The sequence below is a fragment of the Phyllostomus hastatus genome, unplaced genomic scaffold, assembly GCF_019186645.2.
Source record: "Phyllostomus hastatus isolate PE091 unplaced genomic scaffold, TTU_PhHast_1.1 phas_scaffold_182, whole genome shotgun sequence".
Classification (NCBI taxonomy): domain Eukaryota; kingdom Metazoa; phylum Chordata; class Mammalia; order Chiroptera; family Phyllostomidae; genus Phyllostomus; species Phyllostomus hastatus.
Genome location: NW_025334013.1, coordinates 22,914,442 through 22,933,836, shown reverse-complemented (window position 1 = coordinate 22,933,836; position 19,395 = coordinate 22,914,442). Strand labels below are relative to the sequence as shown.

Here is a 19,395-nt window from a genome sequence, read left to right as displayed (position 1 = left end):
TTAGTGTTGTTCAGATCCTCTATATTCTGACTTATTTTCTATTAATTTCTATCAGTTATTTAGAGAGGTAATGAAATATCACACTGTGTAGATATATGTTTTTCTTTATGGTTAGATCAACTTTTGCTTTATGTACTTTGAAGTCCTATTAAATGTGTACATTTTTAGGATTATTATGTCCTCTTGAAGAATTGATAATTTATTATTATAAAATTATCCTCATTATTTTTGGTAATATTCTTTGCTCCAAAAACTGTTTTGTCTAAAAACATATATATATATTTATAAAGATTAAACACATTTATATATTAAAGACATATAATATATAAATATTAAATATATTTATAATACATTAAAGATGCAGTATACTATAAATGTTAAATATATAATATACTATAAATATTAAATATATAAATATATAATTATTAGTTATATATTTTTTTTTTTAGAAAGAGGGGAAGGGAGGGAGAAAGAGGGAGAGAAATCAATGTCAGAGGGAAAATTGATTGGTTGCCTCTTGTGTGTGCCCCAAGCAGGGACCAAACCTGCAACCTAGGCATGTACCTTGACTGGGAATGGAACCAGCAACCTTTCACTTTGTGACAATGCCCAACCAGCTGAGTCACACCAATTAGGGTTTGTCTGATATTAATATAGCCACTCAGACTTTCTTTTGGTTACTGTGTGTTAGCATAATGCATATATTTTTTACCATCTTTCCGTCATTTTTCCCTTAACCTATTTGTGTCTTTATGTTTTAAGTTGATTTCTTATGGCCTGCATATAGCCAGGTATTGCTTTTTATTCAGTTTGACAGTCTCTGCCGATCAATTGGAGTGATTATTGATATGATTGGATTCAAGTCTACCAACTTAGTATTATTTTCTGTTTGTCCCAATTGTTCTTTGTTTATTTTGTCTGCATTTTTATGCTTTCCTTTGAATTAATTGGGTATTTTTATTCCATTTTACCTCCTTTTGTTGACTTCTTAGTTGTGGTAAGCAGAATAACACCCCCTCCCTGCAAGGATGCCAGTTTCCTAATCTAGGAACCTGTGACTGTGTTATATTATATGACAAAGAAGAGTTAGGCTGGCAGATAAAGTTAAGGTTGTTAAACAGCTGACCTTAAAATAGGGAGATTTTCCTAGGTAGGCCCAAATGAATCACAAGGGCTCTTAAAAGTGAAAGAGAAAGATATTACTATGAAAGAAACACACAGAAAGATATAATATTGCTTGCTTTGAAAATGGAGGAAGGGGATCATGAGCCAAGGAAAGTGAGTGACTCCTAGAAACGGAAAAGGAAAGGAAATCAATTATATTGTAAAGCTTCTAGAAAAGAACACAACACTGCCAGCCCCTTGATTTTTTGCCCTGTGAAATCTGTGTCAGATTTCTGTCTTACAGAATTGTAAGATGATACATTTTTGTGGTTATTAATATTCTAACTTATGCCCCATGAGTTATGAAGATTTTATCCTGGCTTTTTGGAATAGATATTATTCCTGGCCAATGTGAACTCTGGGTACTGTGCCCTATAATCATTTTGGTAGTTCTTTGGCCTTTGTCATTTTCACAGACATATGAGATGATTAATACTCAGCTGAATACTTGAGGGGGATCCTCTGTAGACCTTCAGAGTTCTGTCTCTTTGTAGTTGTCTGCTCTCCCAGACTTCCAGCTACATCTTTTTTTTTTTTTTTTAATGTTAGGTGTGTTTGTTACTTAATTTTTTAAAAGATTTTATTTATTTATTTATTTATAGACAGAGGGGAAAGGAGAAAGAGAGGGACAGAAACATCAATGTGTGGTTGCCTCTTGCGCGCCCCCTACTGGAGACCTGGCCCACAACCCAGGCATGTGCCCTGACTGGGAATCGAACTAGTGACCCTTTGGTTTGCAGGCTGGTGCTCAATCCACTGAGCCATAGCAGCCAGGGCTCAGCTGCATCTCTTCAACTCAGGAAGACTGCCAGTCTCTGTTTGGATTTCCTTTTCCTGTGCTGTGGCCTAGAAATTTTCTCTTGGCAGTTGCTGGGGCAATCATAGGAGTCATCTTATTTTTTTTTTTTTTTTCATTTCTTAGGAATTGCTTTTCTTCATTGCCTAATGTCAGTGTCTTGAGTGCTGTTGTTTCATATATTTTGTCTGGCTTTTGAATTGTTGGAGGTGGAATGATAAATCTGGTACCTGTTACTCCATCTTGACTGGAAGCAGAAGTCCATCATGTTTTTTGTCTTTTTTTAAAAAAATAATTTTTAACAGGCCCTGGCTGGTGTAGCTCAGTGGATTGAGCACGGGCCTGTGACCCAAAGCATCGCTGGTTCAATTCCCTGTGAGGGCACATGCCTGGGTTGCAGGTCAGGTCCCCACTAGGGGACACATGAGAGTCAACCACACATTGATGTTTCTTTCCCTCTCTTTCTTCCTCCCTTCCTCTCTTTAAAAACAAACAAAATTCTAAAAAAATATATAAAACATAAGTTTAAAAAATAATTTTTAACAGAATTCATTGGGGTGACATTGGTTAATAATATTATGTATGTGTCAGGTGTACAACTATAAATGCATCATCTTGTCTTTCGAATTATAATTTTTTGGCATTCACCTGCTTAACTACTACTTATTCTTCAAGACTTACCCCAGGCTTTACTTCCTATAGGAAGCTTTCTCTGATACTAATTTCCCCAAATTGGGCCCACATGCTCTCCTAAATGTTTGAGTAATTAATAGCCTATTATTGTCTTTTCAGTCTGAGAGCATGGTGCTTACTGTTCAAGTTCAGTCCTTCCAAAGATATCCTTGATCTTTGTCCCCTTGCATCTTTAGTTACTATTACATTGTTCTCTCTTTTCATCCCAAAATTTGAAAGGTAATCTACACTTGCTTTTCTTCATTCACTCGTATTTAATCCTCAGCCCTGTGCAATTTGGTTTCCAACCTGTTCTTGCTACGTTCACTGGTAACCTCACAATTGCCAAGTATAATGTATTTTTTTTTAGTCCTTATCTGATTGAACCTCCCTGCATTATTTCATACAGGTTGCAATTGACCCTTCTTTCTTGTTATAACACTTTCTTATTTTTTCCTTCTCTCCGATTATTCCTTTTTAGTCAGTTTTGTGGGTCATTTCATCAGCTCACATCTTAAATACTGGTATTCCCATTGGTATTTTGAGCCTGTTTCCTTTATTTATATGTTCTTCTTGGGTAAACTCATTTATTCCCATGGCTTGGCTTCTGTCTTTAGGAACTTGATTCCAGCTCTGGGGTCTCTGTTTGAATTTCCCAAAGGTACTTCAGATTCAATATGTCTAAAACATAACCTACCTGTTATTTTCTTAGAGCCAGTCTATCCTAGTTTTTGACACTGCTATAGTTAGTCCCTCACTCAAGCTAGAAACATGGGAGTCATCTTAAATTCTTTTCACCAAGCCCCAGATGCATTTCAGCTTCACAAATACAGTTCCTTAATATTTTAAAATCCATCCCTTAGGGGGAATTTTCGGTAACGGTGGCAGAATAAAGTGGTCTCTTGAATTCTCCCACACATAATAATTATAAAATATGTAAAAATTGTATTTAAAGAAACTGGAAAGGATCCAGAAGCAGGCAGAAGCTAGAGAAGAGTTTACTCTTGAAAAACAGCAACTGGATGTGATAAGAATTGTGAATTTGCAGTTTTTAACATTTCTTGCCTGAGGGCATTAACCATCCCTCACAGCCAAGGAAAGTGGCAGTGGAAAAATCAGTCTTACTTTCTTATGGTGGCAAAGAACAGAGTTCAAAACAGAAAAATTACCTGGAAATATAAGGGAAGGTGCCTTTGAAAGTAAGAGGGTAAAACCCATAACCTGACCATAAACTCTACTAAAATTCCTGGCTGAACCTCTAAACATGGGGAGATTCCAGAGGTGAAAAAGCAGACAGAAATCAGTGAGGCAGAGTTCTGGCTGTGAAAGACTGAGCTTGCACCAGGTGAGCTGTGTGAGTTTGTTGCTTTTGTAACTGAATGCATTCCCTAACCACATGCAGCTCAGGTGGCAAAAATCTGAAGTCTTATGGATTTGTGGTCCAGAGAATGGAGTCTAAGACGGAAAAATTAGGGAGTGATCTCCAGAATAAAAAAACACAGTGATAGCAGGACCCACCCAAATCTGAGCATAACCTATGGCCAAAGTTTTGGCCAATCATCAGGTTACTCAAGAAGACCTGTAGGTGACCAGGCTAATAAAGTAGCTTCAGGAATTACACAGTATATCAGTTGCTGCACATTGCAGAGAAAACAAAGTCTACAGTTTAAATCTAGATAAATTACTTGCCTACTAGGAAAAAAATACTCTAAACAATCCCGAGGAAAACAGTAGAATCTAGAGTCACTACATGTATTAGATAGAATGTCCAATATTCAAACAAAAATTATTAGACATGCAGAAGAACAGGAAAGAGTGACCCATAGTCAGCAGGAAAAAAAGCAGTCAATAGGAACCGACTCCACGTTGGCTCAGGTGTTCGAGTTAATTGTCAGAGACTCCCAAGTATTGTCAGAGAACTAAAGGAAAATGGTTTTAGTGTGGGACAATTGAGGAGTTTCAAAAACAAAATGTAAACAATTTTTAAAATGGGAAAATAGAAATAGGAGAACTTTCACTTAAGGCATCACAATGGAGTAATAATTATTTCATTGTAAAAAACACATATAAAACTGGACAAACTTGTCAAAAAACAGGTATTCCTGGCTACTAGAAATATAATAGAGGCAGAAGCAAATTGAGAAGTGTTTATTCTTTGAAAAGTATTTATTCTTTATTCTTGTTAATGCTTTAAACAAATACAGTGGGAGTCTTGTAGCCTTCTTCCTGGGGCTTGTCCCATCTGTCTCGACCACCATCACCTTGGCTCAGGTGACAAGAAAATGTAGTTTTCCTTTTGGCTGTCTGAGCAGCATCATGGCATTCATCAAGAACAAGCACTTACAAAAGGGGGCAAAAAGGAAGCCAAGAAGAAAATGTTTATCCAGTTTCTACAAAAGATGGATATGATGTGAAAGCACAGCTTTCTGATAAGAAATACTGGAAAAACATTAGTTAGGAAGGACTCAAGGAACCCAAATCGTATCTGATGGTCTCACGGATTGTGGTTTTGAAGTGAGCCTAGCTCACAGGTGGCAAACAAAGGCTCTCGGGCTGAATCTGGCCTGACACCTTGTTTCTACCCAGCGGAGTTCTCGCCTAACTGTTGAGGAGTAGTTACATTTATATAGTCCTAAAGTTACATTAGGCCCTTTGAAGGCAACTGCAAGCTGATGTGGCCCCCAGTGAAAATGAGTTTGACACCCCTGGCCCTAGTTGATCTGAAGAATGATGACATTGCATTTAGAAAACTCAAGCTAATTACTGAGAATGTTCAGGATAAAAATTACGTAATTTCCACAACACGGACCTTACTTGTGACAAAATGTGCTTGCTCCATGATCAAAAAATGGCAGACCATAATTGAAGATCATGTTGATGTCAAGACTACTGATGGTTATTTGCTTCATCTTTTCTGTGTTGGTTTTACTAAAAAAATGCAATGATCAGATTTGGAAGACTTCTTATGCTCAGCATCAACGGGCTTGCCAAATCCAAAAAACGATGATGGAAATCATGACCTGAGAGATGCAGACAAATTACTTGAAAGAAGGTGTAAATAAATTGACTCCAGATAGCATTGGAAAACACATAGAAAAGGCTTGCCAATCTAATTATCCACCCCATATGTCTTTGTTAGAAAAGTCAAAATACCAAAGAAGCCCATGTTTGAATTGAGGAAACTCATGGAATTTCATGGTGAAGGCAGCAGTTTTGGGAAAGGTACTGGTGATGAGACAGGTGCTAAAGTTGAATGAACTGATGGGTATGAGCCCTCAGTCCAAGAGTCTGTTTAAAACTCAGACATTTAATGGTTATAAATAAAAAATACTGTTTGTGAGAAAAAGAAAGAGATTTAGTTTTATCAGTGTGCGGCTGGACATGAAAAATAGCAACTTTTCTGCAAGAGGAGGTAAACCTCATTTGGGGAAGAGGGTGAAATTTACAGCTGCGCTGAACAGAATCGGCAAATTTGGTTGAGAATGAATGAAGAGAATCCACAGCTTGACTAGGTTGAGGTTGCAATGCCTGTTTGGATGAGTGGAGGGCCTGCCAGAAACTTAATGAGAAGATCCTGAAAATAAGAGAGCCACAGAAGGGTTGAGATAAGCTCTCCACATATCCCTAGCTGACTGAGAAACTAATTGCATGTGCGAAAGCGACCCAAGAGAGCCTGGTAAAAAGTAGAAGTCAAGGGAGGTTTAACAATTGGCTGAAGTTTAGAATGCATCCCTCAAGCAATACACAGAAGGACTGGCAAAGGGTGAAGCTTTGTGGGCTTCAGGTGTTTGCGTGACCTCTACCCAAATCACTGGCTGACTGCTAAACTATGCAGATACAGGGTGATACCTAGGAATCCAGGCTGAAATCAAAATGAGAATGAAAAGAACTGAGCAGGGACATCAATGGCAACATACTGTGTGTGTGTGTGTGTGTGTGTGTGTGTGTGTGTGTGAGACTCTCTAGTTTAAGTAGAGGGAAGTTACTAAAAATAACCGTCCTTCAGAAAAATAAAACAGAATCCAGAGTTCTTACAATCTATTATCAAAAATTTCAACTGGATATTATGAAATATGTAAAAACGTATCAGGAAAATGTGACTCATGCTCAGGGAAAAAATAACAGAAATGAATTCTGAGTGAACTCACCTATTAATTTAGCAAATACTTTAAAGCAGCTGTTAAAATATGCTTAAAAAGTAAAGGAATCTATGTCCAAGATTTAAAGGAAAATGGAATGACAATTACACAACAAAGAATGGCTCTAACCACTGTCACTCAGTATTGTTCTGGAGGCCCTAGCTAATGTGATAACGCAAGAGAATGAAAGGAATACAAATTGGAAATGAAGCAGCAAAACTGCCTTTAGTCACAGATGATACCATCATGTACCTAGAAAATTCCACAGAATATACATAAAAGCTACTGGAATTATTAAGTGAATTTGGCAAGGTTACAGGATATAAGATCAATGTACAAAATCAAGTGTTTATATATTAGTAATCAATAGAGAATTAAAGTTTTAAAATGTAGCATCCAAAAACATGAAATAGGGGTAAAACTATGTACAGAAAACTATATAACGTTGCTGAGAGAAAATTAAATAAATGGAGAGAGATACCATTGTAATGGGTTGAATAGTGTACCCCTCAAAATTACATCCACTTGGAACCTTAACTATGTGACCTTATTTGGGAATATGGTCTTTGCGGATATAATTAGTTAAGGATCTTGAGATGAAATCATTCCATTTTTAGGGTGGGCCCTAAATCCAATGACTGGCTTCTTTACAAGAAAGAGAAGAGAGAGCCCTGACTGGGTGTCTTGGTTTGCTGGAGCATCATTGGGTATACCAAAAAAATTGCAGGCTCAGTTCCCAGTCAGGGCACATGCCAAGGTTGTGGGTTTGATCCCCACTTGGAGTGTATATGGTAGGCGACTGATTGATGTTTCTCTCTAACATCCATGTTTCTCTCTCTCTAAAATCAATAAGCATACTTTCAGGTGAGGATTATTTAAAAAAGGAAAGAGAGAGGGAGATTTGGACCCACGAGAAAGAAGGCTAGGATAAGATGGAGACTGCCAGAAGCCAAGGAATGCTAAGAGCCTCTAGGAGCTGGAAGATGCACAGAGGATTCTTCTCAAAAACCTTCAGAGGAAATGTGGCCATACCGATGCCTTGATTTTGTACTCCTGGCCTTTAGAACTATGAGAAAATAAATTTTTATTTTAAGTCAGGAGTCCCCAACCCCTGGGCCACGGACTGGTATAGGTCCGTGGCCTGTTAGGAACCAGGCCGCACAGCAGGAGGTGAGTGGCCAGTGAGTGAGCGAGCCAAGCTTTATCTGTATTTACAGCTGTTCCCCATTGCTTGTCACTGCCTGAGCTCCACCTCCTGTCAGATCAGTGGTGGCATTAGATTCTTATAGGAGCACAAACCCTACTGTGAACTGCACATGCAAGAGATCTAGGTTGTGTGCTCCTCATGAGAATCTAATGCTGATGATCTGAGGTGGAGCTGAGGCAGTGATACTAGTGCTGGGGAGTGGCTGCAAATACAGATTGTTACCCCTAGATGGGACTGTCTAGTTGCAGGAAAACGAGCTCAGGGCTCCTCCTGTTTCTGCATTATAGCGAGTTGTATAATTATTTCATTATATATTACTATGTAATGATAATAGAAATAAAGTGCACAATAAGTGTAATGCACTTGAATCACCCTGAAACCATTCCCTTCCCACCTCCTCCCTCCGCCTAGTCGGGGGGAAAATTGCCTTCCATGAAGCTAGTCCCTGGTGCTGAAAAAATAAAAATTGGGGACCGCTGTTTTAAGTCACCGAGTTTGTGGTAATTTGTTATGGCAGCCCTAGGAAACTCATACAGCCATGTACATGGATTGGGACTTAGAATGATCAAAAATGATTTTGAAAATGAACAACAAAATTGGAAGACTTAAGCTTTAAGGCTTACTATAAAGCTGTACTAATCAAAGCAGTGGTGTTGGCGTAAAGAGAGATTAAATCTATGAAACAGAATAGAATCCAGAAATAGATTCAACAGATATGGTCAATTTATGTGCCAAAGCAATTCAGCAGGGGAAGGATGGTGTTTCCAATAAATTGTGTTGGCATAATTGAATAGTGATAAGGAAAAACATGAACCTTGATCCTTATATTACACCATACATAAAAATCAGCTCAAAATGGATCATAGACCTAAATTTAAGAACTAAAACTATAAAACTTGTAGAAGAAAGCACAGTAGAACATTTTTGTTATCTTGAATGAATAAGTCACTAAAAGCATGAAACAAAAGAAAAATTGATAAACTTAAGCTCATCAAAATTATAAACTTAATGTTTTAAAGATGCTATCAAGATAGATGAAAACTCAAACTACAGATTGGGAAACTATATTTGCAAAATAAATACCTAACAAAGGACTTATTTGTGGAATATATAAAGAGCTCTTGTAACTCAATTAGAAAACTAATGACATGAACAGATTGCCCACCAAAGAAGTTATACAATAAGAAGATGTCCAATAAGTACATGAAAAGATGCTCAACCTCATTATTCATTAGGAAAATGCAAATTAAAACCACAATAAGATGCTGCTCTACACCTCCAGAATGGCTAAAATTAAAGACTTCCTACACCTTATTCTGGCAAAGCTGTAGAACAACTGGAGTGCTCAGTTTCGTAGTAGGACTATATAATGATACAATAACCTCAGAAAATTGTTTGGCAGTTTTTTAAAAAATCTAAAGGTACATCTTCCATATGACCAGTCATTCTACTCATAGATATATATCTAAGAGAAATGAAAGGATATAGTCACATAAAGACTAGAGGAGTATTTATAACAGCTCAATTTGTAGTAGCCAAACTGGAATCAACCCTAGTGTTCATCTTTCAGTTAATGAATCAGATAGAATGCTGCTCAGCAATCATAAGAAAAGAATTGTTAATACACATGACAACATGGGTGAATAGCAAAAAATTTTTGCTAAGTGAAAGAAGCCAGACCCCCCCAAAGAAAGTACATAAAATATAAAATTCTTGAAAATGCAAATTAATTATAGTGACAGAAAGTGGAGCAGTGGTTGCTTGGGGAGGGAGGTGGGAGGTGGGGAAGTGATTGCAAAGGAGCATGAAGAAACTTTGGACAGGATGGATATGTTCATTATCTTGATTGTAGTGATGGTTTCATAGGTATACACATATGTCAAAGTTTGCCTAATTGTAGACTTTATATATGTTCAGTTTATTCATTGTATCAGTTATATCTTAATAAAGTTGTAAAAAAATGAACAAAGATGTGAATAAACTTAGCCAAAGAAAATATATGGCTGGCCTCATTAGTCATTAGGAAAATGCAAATTAAATCACAGTGAGGTACTATTAGAATGGCAAAAAAAAAAATGGATACCAAGTATTGGTGAAGTTGTGGAGCAACCACAACTCATACATTTTTGGTGGAAATGCAAAGGGTACAGCCACTTAAATAACAGTTCATGGTTACATATGAAGTTCAACATGCAGTTATATGTAACTAATAATAAGTACTTCTAAATATTTACTCAAGATGAATCAAAACATGTTTACAGAAACAATTGTATTGAAATATTTATAGCAGCTCTGCTTATAAGAGCTGAGGACTGGAAACAACTTAAATCTCTTTCAATAGGTGAATGGATAAAAAAATCTTATATTTCTTTTTTTTAAGATTTTATTTATTTATTTTTTAGAGAGGGAAGGGAAGAGGAAAGAAAAGGAGAGAGATATCAATGTGTGGTTACCTCCTGCACACATGCTACTGGGGAGTAGGCCGTAACCCAGGCATGTGCCCTGACTGGGAATCAAACCGGTGACCCTTTGGTTCCCAGCCTGCACTCAATCCACTGAGCTACACCAGCCAGGGCTTATATTTCTATAATAGTAAACTACTCAATAATAAAAAGAATGAACCATTGATATTCACAATCATGGATGAACCTTAAAAACATGTGTGAAAACAACCAGAAACCAGAATAGTATGTGTAAAATTTTTACAATATGAAACATAAAAAAGCCCGAATTAGTTTATAATGACAAGAAGCAAATCACTGGTTGCCTGAACCTGATGATGGAGGCAGGAATTTGTTGCAGAGGGGCAAGCAAGAACCAACTTGGGGCTTATAGAAATGTTCTCTCTTGATTACAGTTACATGAGTATATATACTTGTCAAAACCCATTGACCTACATACTTTATTTCTTTAAATTAGATTATATTGATTATGCTATTACAGTTGTGATTTTCCCCCCTTTGACCTCCTCCAACCAGCACCCCCCACTCCCTCAGGCAATCTCCACATTATTGTTCATGTCCATGGGTCATATGTATAAGTTCTTAGACTACTCCATTTCCTATACTGCACTTTACATCCACATGGCTATTCTGTTAACTACCTATCTGTACTTCTTAATCCCCTCACCTCTTCACCCATTCCCCCACAGTCTCCTCCCATCTGGTAATCAGCAGAATGCTCTCTCTATACATAATTCTGTCTCTGTTCTTGTTTGCTTAGTTTGTTTTTTAGATTTAATTGTTGATAGATTTTTAATTTTTGCCATTTTATTGTTCATAGTTTTGATCTTCTTTTTCCTAAATAAGTCCCTTTACTGTTTCATATAATAATGGTTTGGTGATCATGAACTCCTTTAGTTTTTTCATGTCTGAGAAGTTCTTTATCTGTCCTTCAATTTTAAATGATATCTTTGCTGGGTAGAGCAGGTTTGGCTGTAGGTCCCTGTTTTGACTATTTCTTGCCAGTCCCTTCTAACCTGCAAAGTTTCTTTTAAGAAATCAGCTGACAGTCTTATGGGAGCTCCCTTGTAGGTAACTAACTGCTTTTCTCTTGCTGCTTTTAAGATTCTCTCTTTGGCATTTTAATTATGATATGTCTTGGAGTGGACCCCTTTGCATCCATCTTGCTTGGGGTTCTCTGTGCTTTCTTGACTTGCATGTCTATTTCCTTTACCAAATTAGGGAAGTTTTCTTTCATTATTTTTTTCAAATACATTTCCAATTTCTTATTCTTTCTCATCTCTTTCTGACACCCCTATGATGCAGATGTTGGACCTCTGAAGCTACCCCTGAGGCTGCTTACACTGTCCTTGTTTTTTTGGATTCTTTTTTCTTGCTGGTCTGATTGAATGTTTTTTTTCCTTCCTTATGTTCCAAATCATTGATCTGATTTTTGGCTTTATCCACTCTATGTTTTTCCCTCTGTAAATTGTTCTTTATTTCAATTAGAGTATCTTTTGTTTCTGACTGGATCTTTTTTATGCTGCTGAGGTCCTCACTAAGTTCCTTGCGCATCCTTATAACCAATGTCTTGAACTCGGCATGTGATAGATTATCTCCATTTTGTTTAGTTCTTTTTCTGAAGTTTTGATCTCTTCTTACATTTTGGCCATGTTTCTTTGTCTCCTCATTTTGGCAGCCTCCCTGTGTTTGTTTTAAGTTTTTATGTACTATGTACTCCCTGTCTTGGTAGCATGGCCTAATGAGGTAGGTGTCCTGTAGAGAGTCCAGGGGCACAGCCTATCCTGTCACCCAAGTTGGGTACTTGAGGTGCATCCTTTGTGTGGGCTGAGTATACCCTCCTCTTGTAGTTGAACCTTGATTGCTGTTAGTAGGTCAATGGGAGGGATTTACCACAGCAGGGACTGGCTGTGACCACTGATCACCAACCTCTACCCTCTGTGGAGGATCAGCTGTGCAGGGGCAGGTTGGTGGTGCTCCGACATGTGTAGCTGTCTACTGGGTGTGCAGGCTCTGGGGTTTCCTGGGTGGTACTGATCAAGGTCACTCACCTGTGTTTTTTCTGGGTCCACCCTGCCTGAGCTATAAAGCAATGTGAGATGGCTGCTATTTGTACTGAGCTTGGAGATTCTCAGGCAAAGCAGAGCTGTGAATCTAGGTTGGCTGCTGCTAGTGCCAGGCCTGGGGCCCACTTATCAAGAGGTACAGGGGCTCGGGACTCACTGAGGCCAGCTGTTCCTTGTTTGATAGGATTTAGGAAGTTGTAAAGCCTGAGCCAAGATTAGCCATTCATATGGAAGAACAGTTTGCATGGGAGGGTATGTTGGGTGGGACAGAGTCTCTGGGGACCTCTAGGGAGGGGAAAACAGTGTTAGCCAGGTTGATGGAGTCTCAGATATGGCACCAGCCTGCTGGCTCTATAGCTCTGTTGGGGGAAGGTTCAGAAAAGGGATAATGGCCTCTGCCCACCCTTCTGTCTGGGAAAAAGCTGTATCCCAGCACTCATCTTGTCGCCAGAATCTTCAATTTCTTCCTGTGTGCCACTGGTGCCTTTCAACCTGCTACCCCAGTGCTGGAGCTCAGAATGAGTGAGTCTGAGTAATTTCGTGCATGGGTTCTGTAAGAGGAACTGCTTGGGGCTCTAGCAATTTCTTCCACTGACTTCAGTCTCTATTGCTTTTTGCAGCCAGAAGTTATGGGGACTTAGCTTCCTGGCACTGGAACCCTGGGCTAGGAGGACTGGGGTGAGGCTGGGACTCCTTGAATCCAAGATATCCCTTCCTAATTTTTACCCGTCACATGTGGATATGGGACCAGCCTGTTCCGAGTCTCTTTTCCTCCTACCAGCTTGGGTGGATGTGGTTTCTTTAATTCTGTAGTTGTCAAACTTCCACTCAACTTGATTTCTGATGGTTCTGAGTGTTGGTGGTTCTGTATTTTAGTTTTACCTTTGATGTGGTTGTGTGAGGAGTTTACCTATTCTGCCATCTTGGCCAGAAGTACTCCCTATACACTTTAAATGTGTGCAGTTAATTTTATGTAAATTATACTTCAATTAAGTTAACTTGAAAAAATCCATACCACCACCTTTGTTTAGCCACTCATTGTTTCTTATTTGCATGAACACAGCACCCTCCTAGTGGTATTCCTGCTGCTGTCTTAATTCTTTAAACCCTTACACTAGGCAGCAACCTGAGTGATCCATTAAAGCAGAAACCCGACCTTGTCACTTCCCTGCATACAACTCTTTAATTGCTCGCCATTAACTGGCTCCTTAAACAAGCATATACTGTCTTCTTTAGTCTGGCCCTTGACTATCTTTCCAGCTCACCTTCCATTACTTTTCTGCCTCTCTCTTTGCTTACTATTCGATTCTCAGTTCCCAGCACGTGCCATGTTAATCCCTTTTGTTGTGCCTGTATGCATCTCTCACCTCAGCTTTGTGAGTAAACAACTGTTTTACCCTTTAAAACTCAGCTCAGGACTCTCCCCTTCCAGAACACCTTTATTTAAACCATCCTTCATGTGCTCCCTTTCTCCAAGAGATGAATTAAATGCTCTCAGATGTGTTTCTTTGGTTCACCATAACTTGTATAGATATTGGTACCATTTTGGTTTACTGTGTTTTAAGTTCTCTCTCCCCTACTTGATTGTTCACTTTTGACCACAGTGATTATGTTTTATTTATATTTTGGACCCACAAGGCCTGTTTCATAATAGGTGTGTAATAAGTATTTGCAGAAAGATTGAATATCAATATTGAGAAAAAAATAAAAGTACTACACAGAATATAATTATTTATAACTTTTGTTTTAAGATTTATGTCAACATTTTAACACTGGTTTGGATGGTGAGGTTAGTTTCTTTTTTTTTTTTTTTTTGACAGTTTTACATTAAAAAAATTTGATGTGCAATTATTTCATGAGACATACCTGAAAAATAAGCTGTATAACTTTTGCCTGTTCATTTGAATTTTTATATTTCTTTAGGTCCACAAGGCAATTACAATTTCCAATCCCCTAACCACAGATGTGCCTGGGGAGGCTACTGTTTGGACAAAGAATGTATCAGTCCAACCTGAGACATCAGAGGATCTGGCTACTATGCCTAGCACTCAGCAAGTGAAAAGCCTTGGGAAAATCCAGATTGCTACTCCTCTGCCAGTGACTCCCTCCTACAGTTATGCTACTCCTACCCCCCACACTTCTTTCCAGACCACCTCAGCATCATATCCAGGTGAGGCCCTGTGCTTCTGCCCATGGGGATAGGATGGGAAAGTTGAACATTTGATCAAAATGTTCCCTTTTAGTGGAAAGAAAGGAAGGAGGCATGTCTTTTAATTCTGTAGGTTAGAGAAAAAATAATCCTCTAAGTGTCCCTGTAAACATAGGATTTGGGGCTCTCCATCCTTTTCTCAACAGGCCCCAACCTATGGGAATTTATGAGGCTCATTTTCCCAGAGCCAGATTCCACTGTGCCTGGGACTTCAAGGCACAGATTCAATTAAGTAATGTTCAAGGAATCAAGCAAACAGAGTCTACTGGGAAAAAAGAGTTGGATCTGTGTACCTGTTTGCCTTCTGAATGGCCGATTGTAGGTCAGATATTTACCTCTCTGATTTTGACAGCATCCGTGTTTTTTTAAAGCTATCCATAAGATGGAGATTTATACGTAGAATATTGCCTTAACAAGTCTGTGCTTCATGAGTTCCATTCTTAGGTATTAGGAGGAAGTGGTCAATGAAGGAGGCTGAGTTGATTTTCAACCCCTGAAAAAGTCAACAGGGTGATACAAAGCCGGTGAAAATGATTTTTTACCAAATTTTAATTTCCAAGGGTCTTTTTTTGGTGTAAAATAACATGAAATTTTAGGGTTTCAGTCTTGTGGCACTAAAGTAATTTGTCATTCAGGCAAATATAATTTTTGGTATAATTGAGAAAGGGTTGGGATGTACTACATTTTTGTCCTTTATACTTTCCTTGAGTATAGTGGTTTCTTTCTTTCTTCTTTTTTTTGAAAGCCACTTCAGAGAATTCTTATTCCACCTCCTGGCGTGTCTAAATGGTGAAGCTTCCATAATGGATGATTTTATTACTCCCCAAGTGCACGCAGTGTTCCCACGCAGACTGATAATCTCAGATTTCCTGTTTGTTAGGAAGCTTTCTCACCTCCAGTCTTGAAATGTAGGTGGACTAGCCAGTTGTTTGCTTAAGCTCCCTAGTTCCCAAGGTCTTATACCAAAGGAACGATTATTGTCAGATTTATGTAATCAGTGTTTTTCAACAACCAGCGAACATTTTTGGTTGTTACAACTATGGAGGAGGGGTGCTGCTGACATCTAGTGGGTAGAGACCAGGGATCCTGCTGATCCTATTACAGTGCACAACCCAGTTTGGCCACAACAAAGAATTATCTGGTCCAAAGCACCAAGGTTGAGAAATCCTAACATGTATGAAATAGCTGATGAGTAGTATAAAGACAATATATTGCTATTAGCTGACGTGGTATGGTGTTCCAGAAATGCTAAAGTAGTTCAAGAAGTAGGTCAGGCCCTGATCAGCATGGCTTGGTTGGCCCTGATGAGCATCGTCCTGCAAAGCGAAAGGGCGCACCAGTTCAATTCCTGGTTGGGACACATGCCTGGGTTGTGGCCTGGGCCCGGTTGGGGCATGTGTGAGACATGCAAACGATGTTTCTCTCATATCGATGTTTCTCTCCCTCTATTTCTCCCTTCCTTCCCCTCTCTCTAAAAATAAGTAAATAAAATTTTTTATAAAGTAGATCAGTTTGAACTGAAACCACCTGGGAAGAATTCTTGGAGAGAAGAGTGGTTTTAAGCTAAAAGCAAAGCATTGTATTAAGAGTAAAGAAAGCTCATACTCTAACTGAAGCAAATAGCTTTAGCAAAGTCCCCAAGAGTAGACTTCAACAGGAACACAAGAGAAAATATAATTAGAGACAGAATTGGGTAGGAAGGGCTAGATGATATGATCAGATGATAGTGGTTCTCTTATACCAGGTTGTGATTTTGGCCTTAAACATGGTGTGTGTGTTGGAGGGGGTGGGTCTTGAGTAGGAGAGTAACATGGTGGGTATTTTGGAAAGACTAATGTTGGTGGGTGTTTTAGGAAGACAGAATGCAGTAGAGTGGAAAGAGCTAACAGAGGAAAGAACAGTGAAGATTCTTGGAGTGGTCTAAGCCTGTGGTTGTAGCAATTGGAATGGAAAGAAAGTAAGGCTGGCCTTGTGGTCGACACTTGCCTTTTCTTCTAGAAACTTTATGTATGTATATTTTAAAATTGATTTTAGAGAGATGGAGGAAGAGGGGAGAGCAACAGACAGATGTTGATTTTTGTTGTACTTATTTACGCATTCTTTGGTTGATTCTTGTCTGTGTCCTGACTGGGACTGAACCTGCAACCGTGGTGTATCAGGATGATGTGCCGACCAACTGAGCTCCCTGGCCAGGGCCTTTGTAGATGTATTTTATTTAGAAAGTTATTTATCAGCATGAAAATGGTCCCTGAAACAGAGTTGAATTCTGTTTATTGAACTCTATAGAGAGTTTAAAGATTGACCATAGTTAAAATACAGTGTAGAAAAACTTAGAGGGAAAGGAAGAAAAATAGAATAATGTGGTGTCATGGTCACCAAAAGTTCTAAGATGGAGGCAGTCAGCAGTATTAGATGCCACGGAGGTGAAGGGTGAAGGTTGAGAAACGCTGTTAGATTTGCCAAGAAGCAGTTCATTAATGACCTCAAAAGATCCTTTTCAGTGGAGAAGTGGGGGCAGAATCAAATTTCAGGGGATTCGAGTGGGTAAATAATGAGGAAATGAAAGCAGTAGCTGAATATTGTTTATAAAACAAATTTGGCCACAAAAGGAAGAAGATAAATGAGATAGTTTGGATCTAATTTCTTATCTCTTGTATGTTTTCTTTATTTGCAGTTAAAAAGCAACTGGTGGTATTTGCTGGAGAGAGTGTCCAGATTACCTTGCCTAAGGATGAAGTTCAGTTAAATGCGTCTGTGCTTCAAGAACCACTTGAAGGTAAAACATTCCCCTACATTTTTTTAAAGATTTTATTTATTTATTTTTAGAGAGAGGGGAAGGGAAGGAGAATGAGAGGGAGGGAAATACCAATGTGTGGTCTCCTCTCATACACCCACAGCTGGGTACCTGGCCCACAGCCCAGGCATGCGCCCTGACTGGGAATCAAACCGGCGACCCTTTGGTTCACAAGCCCATGCTCAATCCACTGAGCCACGCCAGCCAGGGCTCCCCTTACATTTGGATAATGTTTTAATGTATAATGATATCTATACACCGTAACCCATTTACTCATTGCAACAATCCTGTGAGAATGGGATATCGCATGCAACTGCACAAATATTTATGTGATGCAAGAGGTAATATAATTTGTGTGAGATCATAGGCTTTAGTCAAGCCTGGATTGAAATCCCAGCTCATCCTGTTATTAGCTGAATGATGTTCAGAAAGTTATTTAACTTCTCTAAGTTTCTGTTTCTTTCTCAGTAAAATCAGGATGATTCCTATATAATTATGTTACTTTAAGGGCAAAACGAAATAGTATATATAAGGCACCCAATTCAATGCCTAGCATATAGCTAATGCTCATTAAATGCAGGTTGTAATATATGCACTTAAAAGAGGAAGAAACTGAGACTCAGTTTCTTTGTTTTGGCCAAACAACTAGAAAATAACAGATACAAAATTTGTAGAGAAGTTATTCAAGATTACTGCTACTATAAAAAGAAAAGACAGGCCCAATGTAATATATAAAACTCAAATTTACAAAATATATAAATTTAAGTATGATTAATTCATTGTTTAAGAAAACTTTTGTAATATGAGCATCCCTTTCACATTAGAAGTATACATTATATACCAAAATTTGACTTATAAACACATACATATTTTCTTAAGACTATCAGTGACATGAAGTGAAGTATACTTGGATGGAAAAATGACTGCAGTGGGTCTATATTACTGTCATTTATAATGTTAGTCAAGTGGAATGTCATACTCAATTCAGGAAGAGGTACTTCCATTTCATTTTATTGTTTAAAAGACTTTATTTATTATTTTTTAGAGAGAGGGGCAGGAGGGAGGGGGAGAGGGGGAGAAACACCAGTGTGGGAGAGAAACATCGGTTGCCTCTCGCATGCTCCCCCCAGGCATGCGCCCTGCCCGGGAATCCAACCAGCGACTTTTCTCTTTGCGGAGCGACGCCCAGCCCACTGAGCCACGCCAGTCGGTGCAGTGGTACTTCCATTTTAGGTATACACAGTTCCAATATAATATTTCTACTTTCTGGGCCTAACATCAAATGGTATATTTATGCAGAAAGTACTTTTCCCGATCCTAAATGCCCTCTCTGTTCTGTATTTCTGTCCTCACATTCTGTTTCCTTGTCAATTCATTCCACCTCCCTCTAGAGCTTTCCCCTTTCCTCCTCTGGTGGTGAGTTGAGGTGAATGGATTGGTGGTCTTTGAAGACAGAGGTGAGGAAAGAACTGCCTTGAGCTGCCGTTGCTTCCACTCTTTGGTGAAAGATATGCTGGGCTCTACTGTGGTATTTTCTTTTCTAACCTCTGTTTGCATATGCATTTCTGTGAGTTAACATTGCCGTGGAGATCAGAACACAGTTCAGAAACAGATTTTTTCCAACTCTCCACTCTCCAGGTTCTTCAACCTTTAATCAGATACAGGAGGTGGGTGTTTTCAAACTTTCAAAGGTTGGGAACAATGAGGCGGGACCAGCTCTGCCTGCCCCTCGTCCCCCTCATCCCCCTCATCCCCCTCATCTCCTGTGGCAAGCCCTGGAGCACCTCCCAGGGCCCCTCCAGGGTTTGCAGGCACCCTTTGAAAACCACCGCCCTCCGTCATTAAAACCAGCATTCTGTCCAGCAGGCCTGTACTCAAGTCGTGCC

At 38.9% G+C, this 19,395-nt stretch overlaps 1 protein-coding gene across 5 annotated transcripts in view; it reads left to right on the top strand.

Annotated features, from left to right (window-relative positions):
• KIAA0319L (KIAA0319 like) overlaps positions 1-19,395 on the top strand; it is a 98,568-nt gene that overhangs the window by 45,907 nt on the left and 33,266 nt on the right. For all 5 annotated transcript variants that reach the window (XM_045858457.1, XM_045858459.1, XM_045858460.1 and 2 more), the window contains 2 exons: positions 14,430-14,676; positions 17,390-17,491. In XM_045858457.1, the coding sequence (XP_045714413.1) occupies positions 14,430-14,676; positions 17,390-17,491 (349 nt within the window). The remainder of the gene's footprint in view (positions 1-14,429; positions 14,677-17,389; positions 17,492-19,395) is intronic.